At 33.7% G+C, this 16,885-nt stretch overlaps 3 protein-coding genes across 3 annotated transcripts; 2 read left to right on the top strand and 1 right to left on the bottom strand.

The window, feature by feature from the left end:
• Nucleotides 1-388: 388 nt before the first annotated feature.
• Nucleotides 389-2,934, top strand: LOC120630510 (acyl-coenzyme A diphosphatase FITM2). Its single transcript, XM_039899758.1, has one exon. The coding sequence runs from the start codon at nucleotides 454-456 to the stop codon at nucleotides 1,528-1,530; it is 1,077 nt and encodes a 358-aa protein (XP_039755692.1). The 5' UTR covers nucleotides 389-453; the 3' UTR covers nucleotides 1,531-2,934.
• Nucleotides 2,935-5,802: 2,868 nt separating this feature from the next.
• On the bottom strand, nucleotides 5,803-10,077 carry LOC120630364 (ganglioside-induced differentiation-associated protein 1). Its single transcript, XM_039899571.1, has 5 exons — nucleotides 9,814-10,077; nucleotides 9,528-9,720; nucleotides 8,307-8,486; nucleotides 7,299-7,499; nucleotides 5,803-6,492 (listed from the first exon to the last, which is right to left on the bottom strand). Exons 1-5 carry the CDS (start codon nucleotides 9,937-9,939, stop codon nucleotides 6,191-6,193), a joined length of 1,002 nt encoding a protein of 333 aa, XP_039755505.1. The 5' UTR covers nucleotides 9,940-10,077; the 3' UTR covers nucleotides 5,803-6,190.
• A 447-nt stretch (nucleotides 10,078-10,524) lies between these two features.
• LOC120630602 (YTH domain-containing protein 1) lies at nucleotides 10,525-12,152 on the top strand. The gene has a single exon (XM_039899867.1). It carries the CDS (start codon nucleotides 10,698-10,700, stop codon nucleotides 12,081-12,083), a length of 1,386 nt encoding a protein of 461 aa, XP_039755801.1. The 5' UTR covers nucleotides 10,525-10,697; the 3' UTR covers nucleotides 12,084-12,152.
• The last annotated feature ends 4,733 nt before the right edge of the window (nucleotides 12,153-16,885 follow it).

The raw sequence follows: 16,885 nt of genomic DNA, 5'->3' as shown, positions 1-16,885 counted from the left end.
AATACAGCTGTGAGGTTAATATATGCATTCGATTATTAACGCTCTTTAAAAAAGTTAGCTGGTTCAGATTCAGGAACAGAGTCATAATAATAATTTTAATAAGATGATACGTTATGTTTCTTACGTTGTTGGATCAAGGGTCTGATACAGAAGGCAGTAGTCCTTGAAACGGCGCGTATTGTGAGGAGGTTCCTCACTCTGGAGCCCTGACTACCGGTTGCTTTGGCATTCAAAAGCCCCGCAAGCGGAAGGTGGAAGTTTTTTTTTTTATAAATTTTTAATGGTAAACTATATTATATTGTAGGCGGCCGTCAATTTAAATAATCGATGAATCGTTTAGGGGTAATCGATTATATTTCTATCTCTTATTGCTGTAGTCTGTAGATTTATGACTTTGTTTTTTAATTTTTATTCGTACTCTAACAAGAAATTAATGAAAGGAATTATAAAATCATGACAAGCAGGGGAAATCACAGAAGTACACGAATAAATTATAAATTCCAAAATGAAACGTCCGAACCTAAAGGAACAAAACCTATTCGGGAAGCTTCATCAATATTAGAAGTTTTCATACTAATGATTGTGCATATTTGTAAGAAGGTACTCTTCTTTGACACAAATTTAAAAATAGCTGTATATTTAGGAGCTCTCTTTTTATTGTCCCTTATAGCGGATGTTCTTACATTTCCAAAAACTTACTTTTCAAGAAGTGACAATATATTTAACCAATATTTTGTGAAAATAGGCTGGTTCTGGACACTATTTTTAACAGTTCCATATGTTTATTTGACATCTCACACTACTTGTTGTGGAAAAAGAAAACTAATTGTAACAGCTCATTTAATGAGATTGTTAGTTGCTACTGGGTTTTGGTATGTGTGGGTTACATTATTCAATATAGTTGAAATAAATTATGGGCGATGTAATTCAAGATCTTACAATGATAAAGTTTCTTGTTTGAAAGAAGGCCACTTTTGGAATGGTTTTGACATATCTGGACACTGTTTTATATTGATTTACTCAAGTTTAGTTTTAATTGAAGAGGCAAGAGCTATTAACGGATGGGAAAGGATCAGAGATTACATTAGAGATGAAAAGTACTCAAGAAGTTTAAATGACAAATCGCCGAGTAGCAATCCCCTTAAAAATATCAGTAAAGAAGAATTAGAGACACTTAAAACATCATATGAAAAATTTACACCATATGTGAGGGCATTTCTGATAGCTATGGCACTTCTTCAACTTCTATGGGATGTTATGTTGGTATCAACAATATTGTATTACCATATCATGGTGGAGAAATTCATTAGTGGAATAATAGCAATTTTTACATGGTTTGTAACATACAGAGTTTGGTATACAATACCTTATTTACTACCAAATTTACCTGGTCAAGGAATATTCAAATATAATATGGAAAAAGTAAACACAACTAACATACCACTAAGAAAAAGATCTATTATAACAGACAGTAAGCATTTTATGGGAATGCCTATTAATAAAGGTCAAGATCATGAAGATGTAAAATAAGGAATGGTTTTACTTTTTTTTTTTTGGTGTTATTGGTAGTAAGTTTAATAAATGATGGTTATTTATTTTTAAATACCTATAAGCTTGAATTTTTATACCTGTAAATTTTGGTAGGGTAATTAATTGTTTTGTTTCGAGGCACAAATCTTCATTATAATATAGGTATATAATAGTAATTGTATATTAAATGTTAATGAAGGGTTGTGCCTGCAGCATGTAAACATTGTTGCATTAAGTACTAAAAAAATTGTACCATTTGTATAAAGTCATATTTTTCAGTAGAGCAAAAATATGTCTATTTCTCTATTACATAATTATTTATTAAATATATTTTTTTTTTTAGAAAAATATTAACAGTTCTTTTATATTTGGTTATGTATTTTCCTAGCTTTAATCCAAAACTTTTTCATTTAAATTTTATGTAGTAGGTACTAGAATTTAAGCAGAAATATACCTATGTACGTATAATATTATATTCATAACTTGCCAACAATTAAAGATACAATTGGTGAAAGAATTACCATTGCATATTGTCTGCCACCTCCCTGCCCTGATGCATAATTTTAATTTTATAAAGACTGCTAAAGATCTATAAGAAGCCCACAAAAATCCACCTGGTAACCTGCATTGCAGTAAAGTAGTAGATTGACATGTATTCCTGTCTTGAAAGTGGATTATTTTGCTGTGTGCTATAAATAAGGCTGATGATAACTTTTCATGGAAACTGAAGCACTATTTTAGCAATAGAGTTATATAGGTACCTGAGCAACACCTTGGATGTAGTTGTAGACTGCAGGATCAGACTGAATCCGTTTTAGAATAGACTGGACAAACATCAGAGAGACAAAATGCACAAAAAATTATAAAGGTGCATCAGCAAAATCTGCTTAATAATAATAATAATAATATTGGGTAAATATTTGTGGATACTCTGTATGTATAATAAAAAGACTTGTTCTATTATAAATGTATCGAGAACCTATTTATGTGGGGTATATATTTCTTTTATATATACACAAGTTATTAAATAAATATTTTATGAGGTTTTGAAATGAAACATGAATGTTTTTCCCTCATTTATACTTTTAAAATTTACTTTTGTTTGTAAATTTTGGTGGTTTGTATAAACTACTTTACTTATCAATTTCTTGTAGTGCCTTCAACGGAATTTCGACTTGCCTTACTCTATTTTTGGTTTTGTATTACAATAAAGATTGAGCCACACTGGACGGATTATGCACCAAAGCCAAACTGCGAGACGGCGCGGCGGTCTTCTGAAGCTTGAGCAGTTTATCACATACGATTTCGCATAAATATCGTCATCGAATTTTTAGTCTTGGCAATTCCGTCCAGTGCCGGCACATAAATGCTCATTAAGTGTTTATTAAAAATTTACCAAGTAAACTGTGTTTATTATGATACTTTTAGTTCTAGCTCTCATTCTAGTTTTATTAGCGGTCAAACCAAGGGGTTTGACATACACACGCACACGTTTGATTAACGGTGAAGGAAAACATCGTGAGGAAACCTGCATGCCTGAGTTCTCAATAATTTATTTATTTATACTCTTTATTTGCACAGAAAAAAAAATACAGAAGAAGAATCGTCAGTTTGTAGCCATCTACTCGATAAAATTTTGAACTGATCTAAAAGACATTTGAAATTTACCGGTAGCTTTCTTTCTAGAGAGATATGCACTACCCCTAGGGAATCTTCTCAAGCCCACGGGAAATCAGGAATTCAACGCAGACGAAGTCACGGCCATCCGCTACAATCACCTTAAGGTGCACATCCGATGTAATATTATTAACTTGAGAGTATGTATTCCTGTCTGATTTTGCCCAGATAACGTATAAAGTCATGGATCTGATTTTGAAGTACTGCTCCCAGGTCAAACGTGGAGATACGTGGTCCCAGGATTTGTTCTAATTTCAGGGCAAATCAAAATTTTATTGCGGACGAAGTCGCGAACATAAAATTGAACAAGATTCTAGATTAATATTTGCCTGTATAAATCAATATATATTAAAAAATATATATTTATTTATACAGGCAAAAAAAAACAAAATAAAAGCGACAGATTATTATCTGTATAATATAGCGATAGAATAGTGATAGTTAGTTGTAAGCAAAAATTATCAGAAATGATGATATATGATTCAAATTCAATTTTAAATTATTTATATTACTATACATGCATAGGTTAACCGGGAAATATTTTTTCGTAAATTTGGTATATACTTACAGTCCATTTTATTTACATGAGCGTCCTATAATTCAGAAGCCTGATACTTTAAAAGGCTTTGTTAAATAATAACAGGACCAAAACGTAGCCGAAAGATTAAAAAAAAAAATAACGGGCGGCATGTAATGCCAGTTAATTTACGAAAGACAAAACAAAAATCTTTTTAAAGAGCTATATTTCTCACGATGTGCCTACACTAATAAATACATTTTTTTCTTAAATATTTAATGGACCTGCCATAAATAGATTTGAGATAAATATTTCCAAAAATGAAACAGTAAGTAGGTAAAACATAAAATAGTTATACAAGATAGATTATATAACAATAAAAGAACAAAATCAAGTTTTTATCCAAATAATACAATTTATACTTTTCTAATACAATTGTTAATTATTTTCTTATAAAGATTAAATGCCATTTAACAGCATAACTACTTTTGGATGTCGATGTTAAGGTACCTATAGAATGTACGTAGTAATGCAACATTGCTAGATAAGCTCAAATTTGGGTAATAAAAAGATGCATGACAGTAATATTCGTTATCTGCCTTACAGTAATTAAATTTAGCTAATAAAAAGATACATTATATAAGTACCTAATCTACAATTCTGTAACGATGTCTAATAGTCATACTAAGATAAACGAAAGCGAGCTCTACAAACAAAAACAGCTTTGATTTACAAACCGTATAAGCGACTAAAAGTAATAAGTCAATTAATCATCTGAGTAAATACATTTTACGTTCTTTAGCCAAATTTAATGAAAAGTTCTCCAGATAATTAAATGAACTTAATTTGTACGGAATTAAAAATAAACGAAAAACAACAAAAAATGCTCTAAGGCAGTCCTTAGAGCAATTTAAGGTCCTTACTTGGAAGAATCAAGTTGGGGAAAAAGTTATGTAGAGATTGAAAAATAATTCTAAAAAAAAATATTTCTAACAAAAGCATGTTCTTAGGTTCTCTTTTTATAATTCTAGATTCTAAAATGAGATGTTGCTTGTTCATTTTTACCTGTAAGGCATCGATAAGATAACACACGAGATAAATGAATGTTCTTGAATTATTTACCTATTTTCATAAAGATTATCACTTCTTTTTGTACTACCTACACCTTAATTCTACAAGGTTAATATTTACATTTTTACATATTACAATTTTAAACTAATATTCTATTAATAACTAGGTTAAAAACTATTTTTCCTCTTTTGTGGCATTATTGAGTTAGGTGTAATTTACGACATAAATAATATTTGTTTATCATTTGTTGTCTTAATCAAGTTATATACCTCAATTAATAAATTGTTATTCTGTAAATATTTTAACATTTGATAAGAATTACATATAAATTGTCTACTTGCCTACCTAACTACTAGTATAACTTAAATAAAATAATACTGTTTTTATGAAGAAATAATACTGAATATTTCATTTTTAGAACCTCTTTGGCTTTATCTAAGTGAAACATAAGACCCATTAAATTGCATCTTCTATCTTGCTTTTTCAAAGTTAAGAATTCAAATAAAGCGCGATGTTACTTACCCGATATCTAAATATTATTTAATGAAAAAAAATTTTCTTTCAGGGACTCATAAAAGTTAAAAAGATACAAAACGAAAACAAAAAAGGAATTAAAAAAAAATCGGAATTAACATTCGAATAAATATATAAAAAAAAATATTATAATCTCCCTGATATAAGTCTGGTTTATGCTCAACCAATGGTTGATAGATTTTATTCAATGGCACTTTTTTAAAATTGAGCATTCAAATAATAGCGCTATTTTACTCACCCGATTTCTAAATTTTATTACATAAATAAAATTTATATATTCATTCAGGGACATTATAATAATTAAAAAGATACAAAACAAAATCAAAAATGGATATGAAAAATTATTATCTGAATTAACATTAAACTTTATATAATTATAATTTCAGAGTAGTTCAAAGACATATAAAGGTAGTCACTACAAACAGACTTACTTGACGTTTCAAAAGTGCTTATAACCTAGGCCTCAAGGCTAGTTTATAAACACTTTAATAAATTAATTTAGATATTGATTTTTGATTAAAAAAATACAATAATTTCCCATATTTATCTAAATCTCGATCCTTCTCAACCAGTGGTTGAAAACAATTTTTTTACGACTACGTAATCGACGCAATTACTTAAATAGATAGCTATGCAAGAAAAAGTATAAAAGAAGATAGGAAAATTCAAAAATGTTATACAATCTAGTCAATTTGCAACACATTCACACAAAAATAAATTATAAAACAAATACTTAAAGCACAGATTCATTGGTGATTCAAATTAGAAGTCGGTTGAAAAATAAATATATCCCGTGAACATTTTAAGAAACAAGAAGGCATTACAATAAAGTACCCTATATTTAAAAAATCTTTAATTTAATTAACGAATCAATTTCTTGAAAACGTACGCAAGGACGAAAACTACTCCAAGAGATACTACACCAGCTGCTCCTACATATGCTCGAGGCTGTGATGTAATAATCATTTTAATATGTACGGGTAGGTTAGGTATGGTTTTTTTAAAGGATTCACGTTGTTTAGCGCGATTAAAGTAGTTTTCTATATACGGGCGTTTCCCTTCTGCCCAGAACCTTTCTTCCAATCCAAGTTCCCATAAACGTTGGAGAAGCACAGACAAACTAATGTCAGCTATGCTAAATTTTTCACAACAAAGCCAACTATCTGAAAATTTAAAATAACGGCCAATTAATTTATTATTAACCGATTTAAATAAAAAAAAGAGGTTCTCAATTCGGTTGTATTTTTTTCTTTTGAAACTGTATACTTCCTATGTTGTCCCATTTTCATCTGGCTAAGATCTGTTGAAGAGATCCTGGAGAAATCCAGGGAACTCTTTAAATATCATTGGGACCTTTGGAACCTTTAGCGATTTGAGTATGCTTTTAAAATAACTTAAGAATTTGCTTTCGAAAAGCACCATTTGGTCAAGTGAAGACTGCGGATGGCTACTCGAACTATATATAAGTATTACACGGGTTGCGATTCGATTGATGCTCAATATAGAAGCTGATAGTAAAGTAGCGGGAGCTTTCCTCAACCATTCTTCAGGAAAAGCAATATTTTGTATAATGTTATCATCAGTTGTCTTTGGCTAAAGCGGGAAATTATTTTTTAACTTTGTAAGACACTTGTTTATTTGTTACATATATGTTCGCCTAACCCACTGAACCGACCTTGATGAAATGAAGGATAATTTTCATCCCAGCAAATTAATGAATTCTTACGAAGTTGACCACAACATTCAAAAAAATACGCTGATGCTACACTAAACATATATTTTAAGTCTAAGGGGAAATAATCCATTAAAAACGTATAAAATTGATATCAGTTTAATACATTCAAAATATTAGCTTAAATTACGTTTTGATTGGGGTGTCGAAACCTATTATTAAAAGGCCAGTTTTAGCTGTGGAATTTCTTTTTCACGTTTGAATAAAAAGAATTGACAATGTTTCTATTATACCAACCTTCATTTTGTTGTTTGAGCTGCTCTTCAACGTGGCTTAATACCTCATCAACGATATATAACACCTTCAAATATTCTTCCTCACTCGTGAGTATTTCATGCTTCCTATCCTGAATCTCTGCTTTATACAACAATACATCCTTAGCTTTAGGATTTTCTTCAGCCAATTTGCGTAAATTTTTAGAGCTACTTAAATCACCATCTGAAATATCAAATAATCTAAGTATTTCATATCCATCCAAATGGTGAACTTACTCTTGGTCGAAGATTATTCAAGAAGTCTTAAAGAAACATATTATACGGGTTTTTTTTTATTCCACTACAAGTAGCCCTTGACTGTAATCTCAACTGGTGGTAAGTGATGATGCCATCTAAGATGGTAGCGGGCTTACCTGCTAGGTAATATGGTAGTCATACCCCTAATCGGTTTCTTCGCCACATAACACCAGAGCACCCTCAGCAACACGCCATGAAGCACTCGGCGACCTGGGCAGCCTGCTAAGCTTCTAGAGTGAGCTTGGCTGGCTGGAGTGAGCCAGCGGAGAGCAGCATCAGTGGCCATACGTACAACGGACGGTTCCAGACCAACGAAGTGCGGAAAGGCCCAGGAACAAAAGAAGAAGTGCGGAAAGGCCCAGGAACAGAAGAAGAAGAACACCGGAACACTAAATCCCTTAGCGGCACGTGTTTGTCGGTAGGGTGGTAACTAGCCCCGGCCAAAGCCTCCCACCACACCAGACCAGAGAAAATTCAGAAATTATAAATTTTAAAAATTGCCCCTGCCTGAATTCGAACCCGGGACCTTCTACTTAAACTCATGGCGCTAACTGTTGCGCCAAATAATTCGCTGGAGGTCATCAAATAATTCAGTGAGTTATACGAAACCGGGATATGCCAATGCCTTATAGAGCCTTCTTTCTCAAAAACTGATTGTAGTCAAACTTGGGTGAAAGTGACTGGCAACAGAAAATTTGAGTGTAGTTACTGTTATTCTACATTAAACACTTACTTTTAAGTACTTCTCGAACAGGCAAAATAAATGGTAGCTTCGGAGTACCACTTAGGTGTGGATGAAAGAATGATCCTATAGTTATGAGACCAGCTGGCAGAGCTTCGATAAGATCTCTAAACTTATTTATATTGGATAGCACTTTAATGTCTTGAGATACTTCAAGTAGTGGTGTTGTTTCTAAAAAAATTATCAATCATAGTAAGCTGTATTTCTTACCTGTTCTTCAGTGTAAACAGTCATAGATTAATTTATAGTCATTTATTATTTTATATTAATCAAAATATTTACAACCAAAGTTAGATAAGATGTTATGCTTTGTCATTCGCACATAGATATGTGCGAACAAGAAAGCACAATATCAGCTGGATTTAATGAATTAACGTTCATCTGAGTATTCTTAGAATTTTAATAAAGTTTTGTAAAATGTTGAAACTAAAAGATAAAGTAGTAATTAGAATATTAATGTCATATGCACTTTCAGTCCACAAGGTCCTAGGTTCATTGCCGTGGTCAGGTCAAAAATTGTGAAGTATTGGGTTTTCTTTCATTCCTGGGCATTAAAGAGTACATTACACCATAGGTCCTGGTTATTACTACTAATATACTGCAATTGTCTACCCTCCAGTTCAGAGAGGCCTTTAGTTCAGCAGTAGACCTCTTAGGCTTTTGATAACAATGATGATGATAATGATGTTGATGGTGGTCATGTTAATGATGAACCAAATGTACCCCAAATGGGTACCAGGTAACAGGATTTCTATAGTCTATAACCCTATATTTTGTTTAGGCATTTTTGCAACTTAGAGTGGATCTTTCAGCATCAAATACCCCATGCAACCTTTGTTGGTCCAATGTTAATGTTGTGAATGCATAAGTACTGGTGTGTATTGGTTAAAAGTTTACCATTATAAGCATTGATACATTAAGACACATTATTGTACTCAAGTATTATAGCACTGCAAATATGCATTTACCAACTGTGCAGAAGAGTATGATTGGACATTTTATTAATATATATTGATCCAGCTATTTTTACAAAAGAATAATTCTTTAATAATCTTACAGTAAATACTGTTTTTATTTGCACAGTTGTTTTTGTTTTTAGTCTCTCCAGGTGAAGTAAAATAAATGCATATTTGAGATTTTGTGATATATAAGACAATCAATCAATCTATTAGAAACAGAAGTGTATCTTAATTATTTAATTAAATACAAAACCTTGATCTAAGTAAAGTTCCAAATAATCCAAAATTCGTGTAGAATCTGGTATAATTGAATTATTTACTTTGAGAACTGGAATTTCTCCGCGAGGATTTATTTCAAGAAACCATGGAGAATATTGTTCACCCTTAGTGATATCTATAACTAGTGGTTCGAATTCGATATTTTTCTCATACAGTGCCATTAAAACCTGTAAAAGCAGAGTTTTAGATATTATATCGTTTTACTATAAATTATAAACTTTTTTACAAATTACAAAAAAAATACATTTCTGTAATCTTACCTTTTGAGAATAGAAACTGTAATAGTTACAGTATAGAAAAATATTTGTTTTATATCCATTACTGATCGGAATATTATTCATCGTGGGTAATTGCAGTTTATCCAAATACTTCTGAACATAATGCATAATTAAGCAACACACTTACAATCACAGAAAAGACTAGATTTAATTTTATTGAAATATTTATTTTAGTAATTGGGCAAAGACCAGCTGTTGTCCAAAATGCACAAAACTTAGTTTACAATTTTCAAAGTTTTCCACAAGATTTTTAACGCAATGCTACCAACATACAATTGCAAAAATCAGGTGATAAAAAGACTATGCAACGAGCGGAAGTAGACCATGGACCATTGAGGATACAAATGCAAGCACTATGTCGCGTCGTGACTTTTGGACCTCTGGTTTTTCACGTTCTAGCTTAGTAAAGTTTAGTATTCATCTCAAAGAATTGGAGATTACTCTTTTAGAACGCCCTGAACAACGCCAAAATTCAAAAGGTCAAAAGTCACTGCAGTCGTTTTGTATTTATCAAGTGGTCAAATTAGTGAGAACATTTAAATGAAAAATTATGAAATTTGAATGTCCGTCAAAGAATAAATATTGAGCATGTTACTCTTTCAACACATAAACCTCTTAAGTACTGTTTATATTCTCTATGGTAGTTACATAATCTACCTTTTATCTGTAATCTGTATGGTCCTGTGTCTACTCTTTTGTCTATGATTATTTGGAAGTTCATTGCAAAACTAATTGTAAATTGTAATCTTATACTTTCATGCTCTATACATTTTAAAAGGCCGAGATATTAAACATTAGTTTAATCTCATTTAACGAGCTAGTTTAGTTACTCTTCTGCAAATTATGTTTAGTTAATCTATAGTTGTATGTGGCTAGAAAACAGGGAATTGAAAATGGAGGTTTCCAACAATACCGACGCCGTTAATCTCGGCGTTGGTGAAGTGGAAGCAGAAATAGGCGAAGAGCTGAAACAGCTAGAGGAAGTAAAAGATTATGACACCCGCAGTGAAGTGTCTAGCTCATCTTCAAGCGATTCCAGCACTCCAAGCATAAGCTCGGTGAGCACTCAAAAGTCAAAAGACAGACGTACTAATCGTAAACGCACCAAGTCTGAAAGTCAATCCCCCATACAAAGTAAAAGACGTTGTGTGACGAGTACTAACTCAAAAATCAAAACCTATGATTATATGACGAAACTAAATTATTTATTTAGAGACACAAGATTCTTTTTGATCAAATCAAATAATGCTGAAAACATTACATTATCAAAAGCTAAAGGCGTATGGTCGACGCTGCCACAAAATGAGGCAAATTTAAATCAAGCATACAGAGAATCCAGGAATGTATTGTTGATTTTTTCAGTTAAAGAAAGTGGCAAATTTGCAGGATTTGCAAGACTGGCAAGTGAGTCTCGCAGAGATGTACCATCTATATCATGGGTCCTCCCACCGGGTCTCTCTGCTAAAGTTTTAGATGGGGTTTTTAAAGTTGATTGGATCTGCAGAAAGGAACTATCCTTCAGTAGTACGCTGCACCTCTACAATCCTTGGAATGAAGGAAAACCTGTGAAAATAGGCAGAGATGGTCAAGAAATTGAGCCCAAAGTTGCAGAAGAGTTGTGTAGATTATTTCCTGAAGATGAGGGAATAGAAATGACACCTATATTAAGAAAATCAAAAGAATCTTCTAAAAAATCATATTTGAAAAGTGGTGGGAGTTACAGAACTTATAGAGCACCACTATCAAATTCTAGAGGGTCCGGATATAGGAACCGTATGAGTGCCTCTTCCAGAAGTAGAAGGAAGACCTTCAGTTCTACAAGAAGCCGCTTAGGCTCCACTTCTTCATATAAAAGGAGGTCTCCATCACCTTATATGCGAGATCGCCTGCCATCATGGTTTACACGGCCTCGTGAGAATTACAATAATACTGGATCTGCTGCAGCTGAAGCATATGTTGCAGAATATATGCGCTCTATGCATCACCAGCTGCCCCCTCTGCCTTATGTGCCTCCACCTGGGTTTAGTGGTGCTCTGGCCACATACGATGGGCTGCCTCCGCCGCCACCGCCTCCACCGCCACGCTATTATGACTTAGCAGATTACCCCCGTTCAGTGCTTGTTTATGACAAGAGGTCATATGAACGCTCAGTGGATGAATTTTTGTGGCGCACCTCTGACCGCTCACGTGGTCGCAGTCGTGATCGTAGTCGTGATCGTGAATCGCATCGGTCCTATCGTGATCGCCGTTAAACGTGAATTTACCACCGATGTATTACTTATTTTATGATTGCTAATAAAAAATTGTGTTTGAACTTTGAACTTTATTGAATTGTTAATAATGTAAGTGCTGTGATAGACGTTTTGATATGAGAACTTTCTACTAAGTAATTTGGACAATTTTACATTATAAAACAAATTGACAAATTGATTTAAATGGACATTATAGAATTTTTATAAGTGAACTAGGGTAAAAGTGAGTCAGGGTTACCCAAACGATTGAAAGACTGATAAAAAAAAAGTAAATTTAAACAATAAATAACTAAAATAAATTTTGATAAACAGGAAATATCACTAAAAGACTGACTTAAAGAAGAAAATATTAATACTTTACATTGCAGGGGCTGTGTATGAGATCTGTGATATATTATTTATATAAATATTAAATATTATTCAAAAGAATTAATGACGTATATAAATATTAATTCTTTTTTTTAGTTTAAAGTGAAATATTTTATTATGTTCTGCATTCTATATCAAATATTGCAAACTCGTAATTCAGGTGTGTATGTACTGCTGTCACAAAAAAAGTCTGGCCCTTCTGATTCTGCTATGTGCATTTAACAAACATTTTTCACAAGATCTGAGAGTTTAAATAAGAAGTCTGTCTCAAACATCTAAAGTTATAATTCATTTGAGGGAAATCATGATTTAAAACAGCTTAAATTGTATGAAGTGGAGTATCCTTTCCGCTGGCCAGTCGCCAGTAGGTGGTTGGTGAGGTGTTTTTGTGCACTAGCTGCACACCGCGTCTTCACCCGCATTAAATTAAGGAAAAGCCTTGAATATATTACATTATTTTCAAGAGGCAATACTCTCTCCTGGTATAGCTAATTAAGCTTTTTGGGGACATCAGGCTATGATCAGTAAGAGTAAAACTGAGAAAACCTTCCCCCTCATAATCGCCCACCATTATTTTAAATTAATGTATATCATTATTTTAAATCAAATGTGCTTAACATAAAAAAGATTATAGAGAGTCAATGTCAACTTATGCAATGTCTGTCTCCAGGATGCAAGCTATATTTATGCAAAATTTTCTCGAGATAACTCTTGCTACTAAGTCATTCAAAAAACAGACTTTTTTAAATAGCAGGCAAGTGTACCCTTGAGCATTTTTGGGATACAAAGTATTCTGTCTCAATTACATCAAGGTTGAGCTAAACATAGATATTAAACAAACGGACAGACTAACTTTCGCAATCAACCTGTTATTTGTTTCACTCCCTATCACCATTTACTGCTAACAATAATTACATTAAAAAATTATATAAAACAAAATTGGCGCTGGAGAAGCAACATTAACTTAAGTCAGTAAATGGATGGGAGTCGAAATTTGGAAGTTTAATTAAAGCGGAATTGTTTGTACGTCGATTTCAGCTTCTATCATCAAAGACGAATAGTAATCGTTAAATTAAGAGTCGAAATCTTAATATCTATATCTACCGGGGAATGATAATCGATACTGAGCCGAAAACAGATTTTTATTTATTTTTGTCTGTCTGTCTGTCTGTCGGTCTGTCTGTCCGGGCATCACGTGAAACTACTGAACTGATTGAAATAAAATTTGGTACAGTGGTGGCTGATATCCCGGGTCAACATATAGGATACTTTTTATCCCGATAAACAATAAGTTTCTGGGAAATGGAAGTAATTTTTTTATTAATATTACTACATATCTCCGTTAAATTTGCACCGATTTTATTAATTATTTTTTTATTTGACAGTGTATACTACCAAGCATGTATTGCCTAATTCTTAGGACATAATTCTTCACAGATAACAGCAAGTCGCAAGGCATATGGGACAACGATCGAATGCATGCTTACCATCCTACTAATATTATAAATGCGAAAGTTTGTGAGGATAGATGCATGGATGGACGGATGTATGTATGGATGTTTGTTACGCTTTAACGCCACAACGAATGAACCGATTTGGCTGAAATTTGGCAGAGATACCTACAATATAGTCTGGAATAGCTCGGAGGTTTCTTTTTATCCCGGAAAAGTATATCGGAATTGTCGGAATTGTTGTTTCTTTAAAGTTCTATAAAACAGTCCGCGACAACACTTAATATTTACACAAACCACTGAAGTGTGGCTATGAATATACTTATCTCTTCTTGCTCTTGAAGCTTTAAAATCATCCACTGTCACATATTGTCAATGGCAGATGATTATTCCAGGTACCCACTGCCGCCTCGTTTTACTTAAAATAATTTGATGTCCCTATAACAAATGACTACAAATAAAGCATGGCTTACTCGCAATAAGCAATATTGACCCAAGTTAGTAAATGGATGGGTGCCCGTTTTTGGAAGTTAGAAGATAATTTAGTACAGTGAGTTACAATTATTTCGTAGTTGGTACCTAAAGAGTATTTAACATGTAGGTAATCAACGCACTTAGCGCGTTTTTTTTTCAGACTTGCCAATAGGTATAAGTAAAATATAACCTGTGGTTCTTCTGGATAAAATAGATTTCGAATGATGAACTAATTATTGGAGTCGGTTCAGTAGTTTCAAAATTAATATCTAAAATTTTAGAGACATTCGCGTAACCGTGGTCTCGGAGGCAAGGGGATGGATAACGCGATTTCCAAAGTCTGATTTGGCATTACAATTTTATGAATTTCACATAAAATTAATGCTAACATGGTGACCTCTAGGCCACCGTGATGCAGCTTTATTATCATCATCTTTCAGCTAATTTACACAAGTTGTTGTTTGTTTGTATTCAACAATGTATTATGATAAAATCCATCAATTGGTTTCTCAAATTAGTGCGAATTAAGTCTGCATAAACCAAATTATTCATTTTTTACGACACTTCGTGTTAAAAAATACTTATTGCTAAAATGACTCTTAGATGAGACTGTCTTTTGTCGGCCAAGTAAATGTAAAATTCTATTTGAAAAAAAATTGTACAAGTGTTGTTCTTGCCGGGTATTGTGGCATTAAAAAGTTGACGTTTTATGTTGAGTAGAAGCTCAAACTCTAGCACCCTCTACGACGATTGCAACCATTCTTTTATACTTATAACAAAGAGAATTCACAATTTCATCTACCTGTTATTTTTCTAATTTGTCAAGTATTCTTTCGTAACAAGGTGTTTCATTTGTTTGTTTTTTGTAAACATTTACATTTTAAAAAACAATGATTAGTTTAGTTTGTTACGGTTTTATAGACCCTTTGCCAGGATGCAAGCTATGTTGCCCTCTATGGCAAACGCACCATAGAGCCGCCCATCCGCTCAGTCCTCGGCCAGTAGATTCAGCGAAAGCATGATGCCGGCATATGCAGGTAATGACAGACCATGACTGTTTCGGTCATTACCTGCACGGTGGCGCGAGGAGGAAACCGACCCCGTCGTGTCATGAGTGCGGTGCTGCGGACAACACTGCACAGCACATCCTCGAGGAGTTTCGCAGGTGGGATCCTCAGCGCCGCACTCTAGTAGCGGAAATGGAGACCTCTCGCCGCCCAGCGTTGTATTTGCCATTCTGAGCAACGAGAGGTCTTGGGAAGCCGTGGTTGACTTCAGTGAAGAAGTTATCTCGCAGAAGGAGGCCGCGGAGCGGATGCGTGAATAATGTGTAAACGCACATCCGCTCTGGCGTAGACGGGGGGAAAGAGATCGCGGGAATATGCCGCACGTCTGCTTTCCCTGACCTGTCCTCCTCCTTAGCCTGTCAATCGGTTGGGTCGGTTGAGACGTCTGGGAAGTACACAACGGGTTCCCCGGACGTCTACTAAAGCCAACGAGAGGAACATGCCGTGGGCGTGGTGGTTTTTAGTTTGGGTAAACGAGTCTCACATAACCTCTGTCCTGCCCAAAAGGACAGAGGTAGCCATAAAGCGTTTCCACCAAGACAAATAACCAAAGGATGCAAGCTATCTCTGTGCCAGACGTATGTAAAGGTTGAACCAAACCTAGATAACAAACAAACTGACAGATACACTTTCACAATCAACATTGCCACTTGAAAATTACCCTTTCGAGGTCCTACTATGGCTTCACTTTACCTATGATACTTTTCTTCCTCCATCACAAATGATTGCTAATACACGAGCGATGAGATGCACCAAAAAAGGCCATGGGTAAGTAACGTTCACTGAAGTCAGTAAATGAATGGTTTCAAGGTAAATTCCCGCATTGATATATGTTGCAGTAGTGTAAGTATTGAGTAATCTATACTTATAATAAAACTGTAACTGGAAATTTCTCTACATTTAATATATTTTGAAAATTTTGACTGGGGGATGCTTTATAATCGATACTGAGTCCAAAACAGATTTTATTTAATTTGGTCTGTGTGTCGGTCTGTCTGTCCGGGCATCACATGAAAACTACTGAACGGATTTAAATAAAATTTTGTATAGTGGTATACTTTTTATTTCAAAGTGCTTACTATCAAGCATGTATTGTTTAATTTTAATGAAGGTCTGATAAATATTCTCGGATAAAGGACATAACTCTTTACAAATAACAGCAAGTAGCAAGGCATACGGGATAACGATCGAATTCATGCGTACCATCCTACTAATATTATAAATGCGAAAGTTCGTGAGGATAGATGTATGGATGGATGTGTATGTATCAACTATAATAATGACAACTAACAAACTCAGTATACCACGTATAATAGTAGGTACACAGCTAGCCAGAATGATTATGATGTTAGCATCACATCTATTCTAGCTTCTCGATAGACTCATACGTGAACGAAGTCGCGCGGGTCCGCTAGTATTAAATGAATTTAAGTAAGATAGC

The sequence above is a fragment of the Pararge aegeria genome, chromosome 16 (genome assembly GCF_905163445.1).
Source record: "Pararge aegeria chromosome 16, ilParAegt1.1, whole genome shotgun sequence".
Classification (NCBI taxonomy): Eukaryota; Metazoa; Arthropoda; class Insecta; order Lepidoptera; family Nymphalidae; genus Pararge; species Pararge aegeria.
The sequence above is the reverse complement of the archived record's forward strand: the minus strand, read 5'-3'. Positions and strand labels throughout refer to the sequence as shown.

Excerpts from the sequence above, each read along its gene's own strand:
- LOC120630510 (XM_039899758.1), top strand. The coding sequence starts at position 454 with ATGACAAGCAGGGGAAATCACAGAAGTACACGAATAAATTATAAATTC.
- LOC120630364 (XM_039899571.1), bottom strand. The coding sequence starts at position 9,939 with ATGCATTATGTTCAGAAGTATTTGGATAAACTGCAATTACCCACGATG. Across the intron at positions 8,487-9,527 it reads GGAACTTTACTTAGATCAAG|AAACAACACCACTACTTGAA; the intron begins GTTTTGTATTTA and ends TAATTTTTTTAG. Across the intron at positions 6,493-7,298 it reads GCTCAAACAACAAAATGAAG|ATAGTTGGCTTTGTTGTGAA; the intron begins GTTGGTATAATA and ends TTAAATTTTCAG.
- LOC120630602 (XM_039899867.1), top strand. The coding sequence starts at position 10,698 with ATGTGGCTAGAAAACAGGGAATTGAAAATGGAGGTTTCCAACAATACC.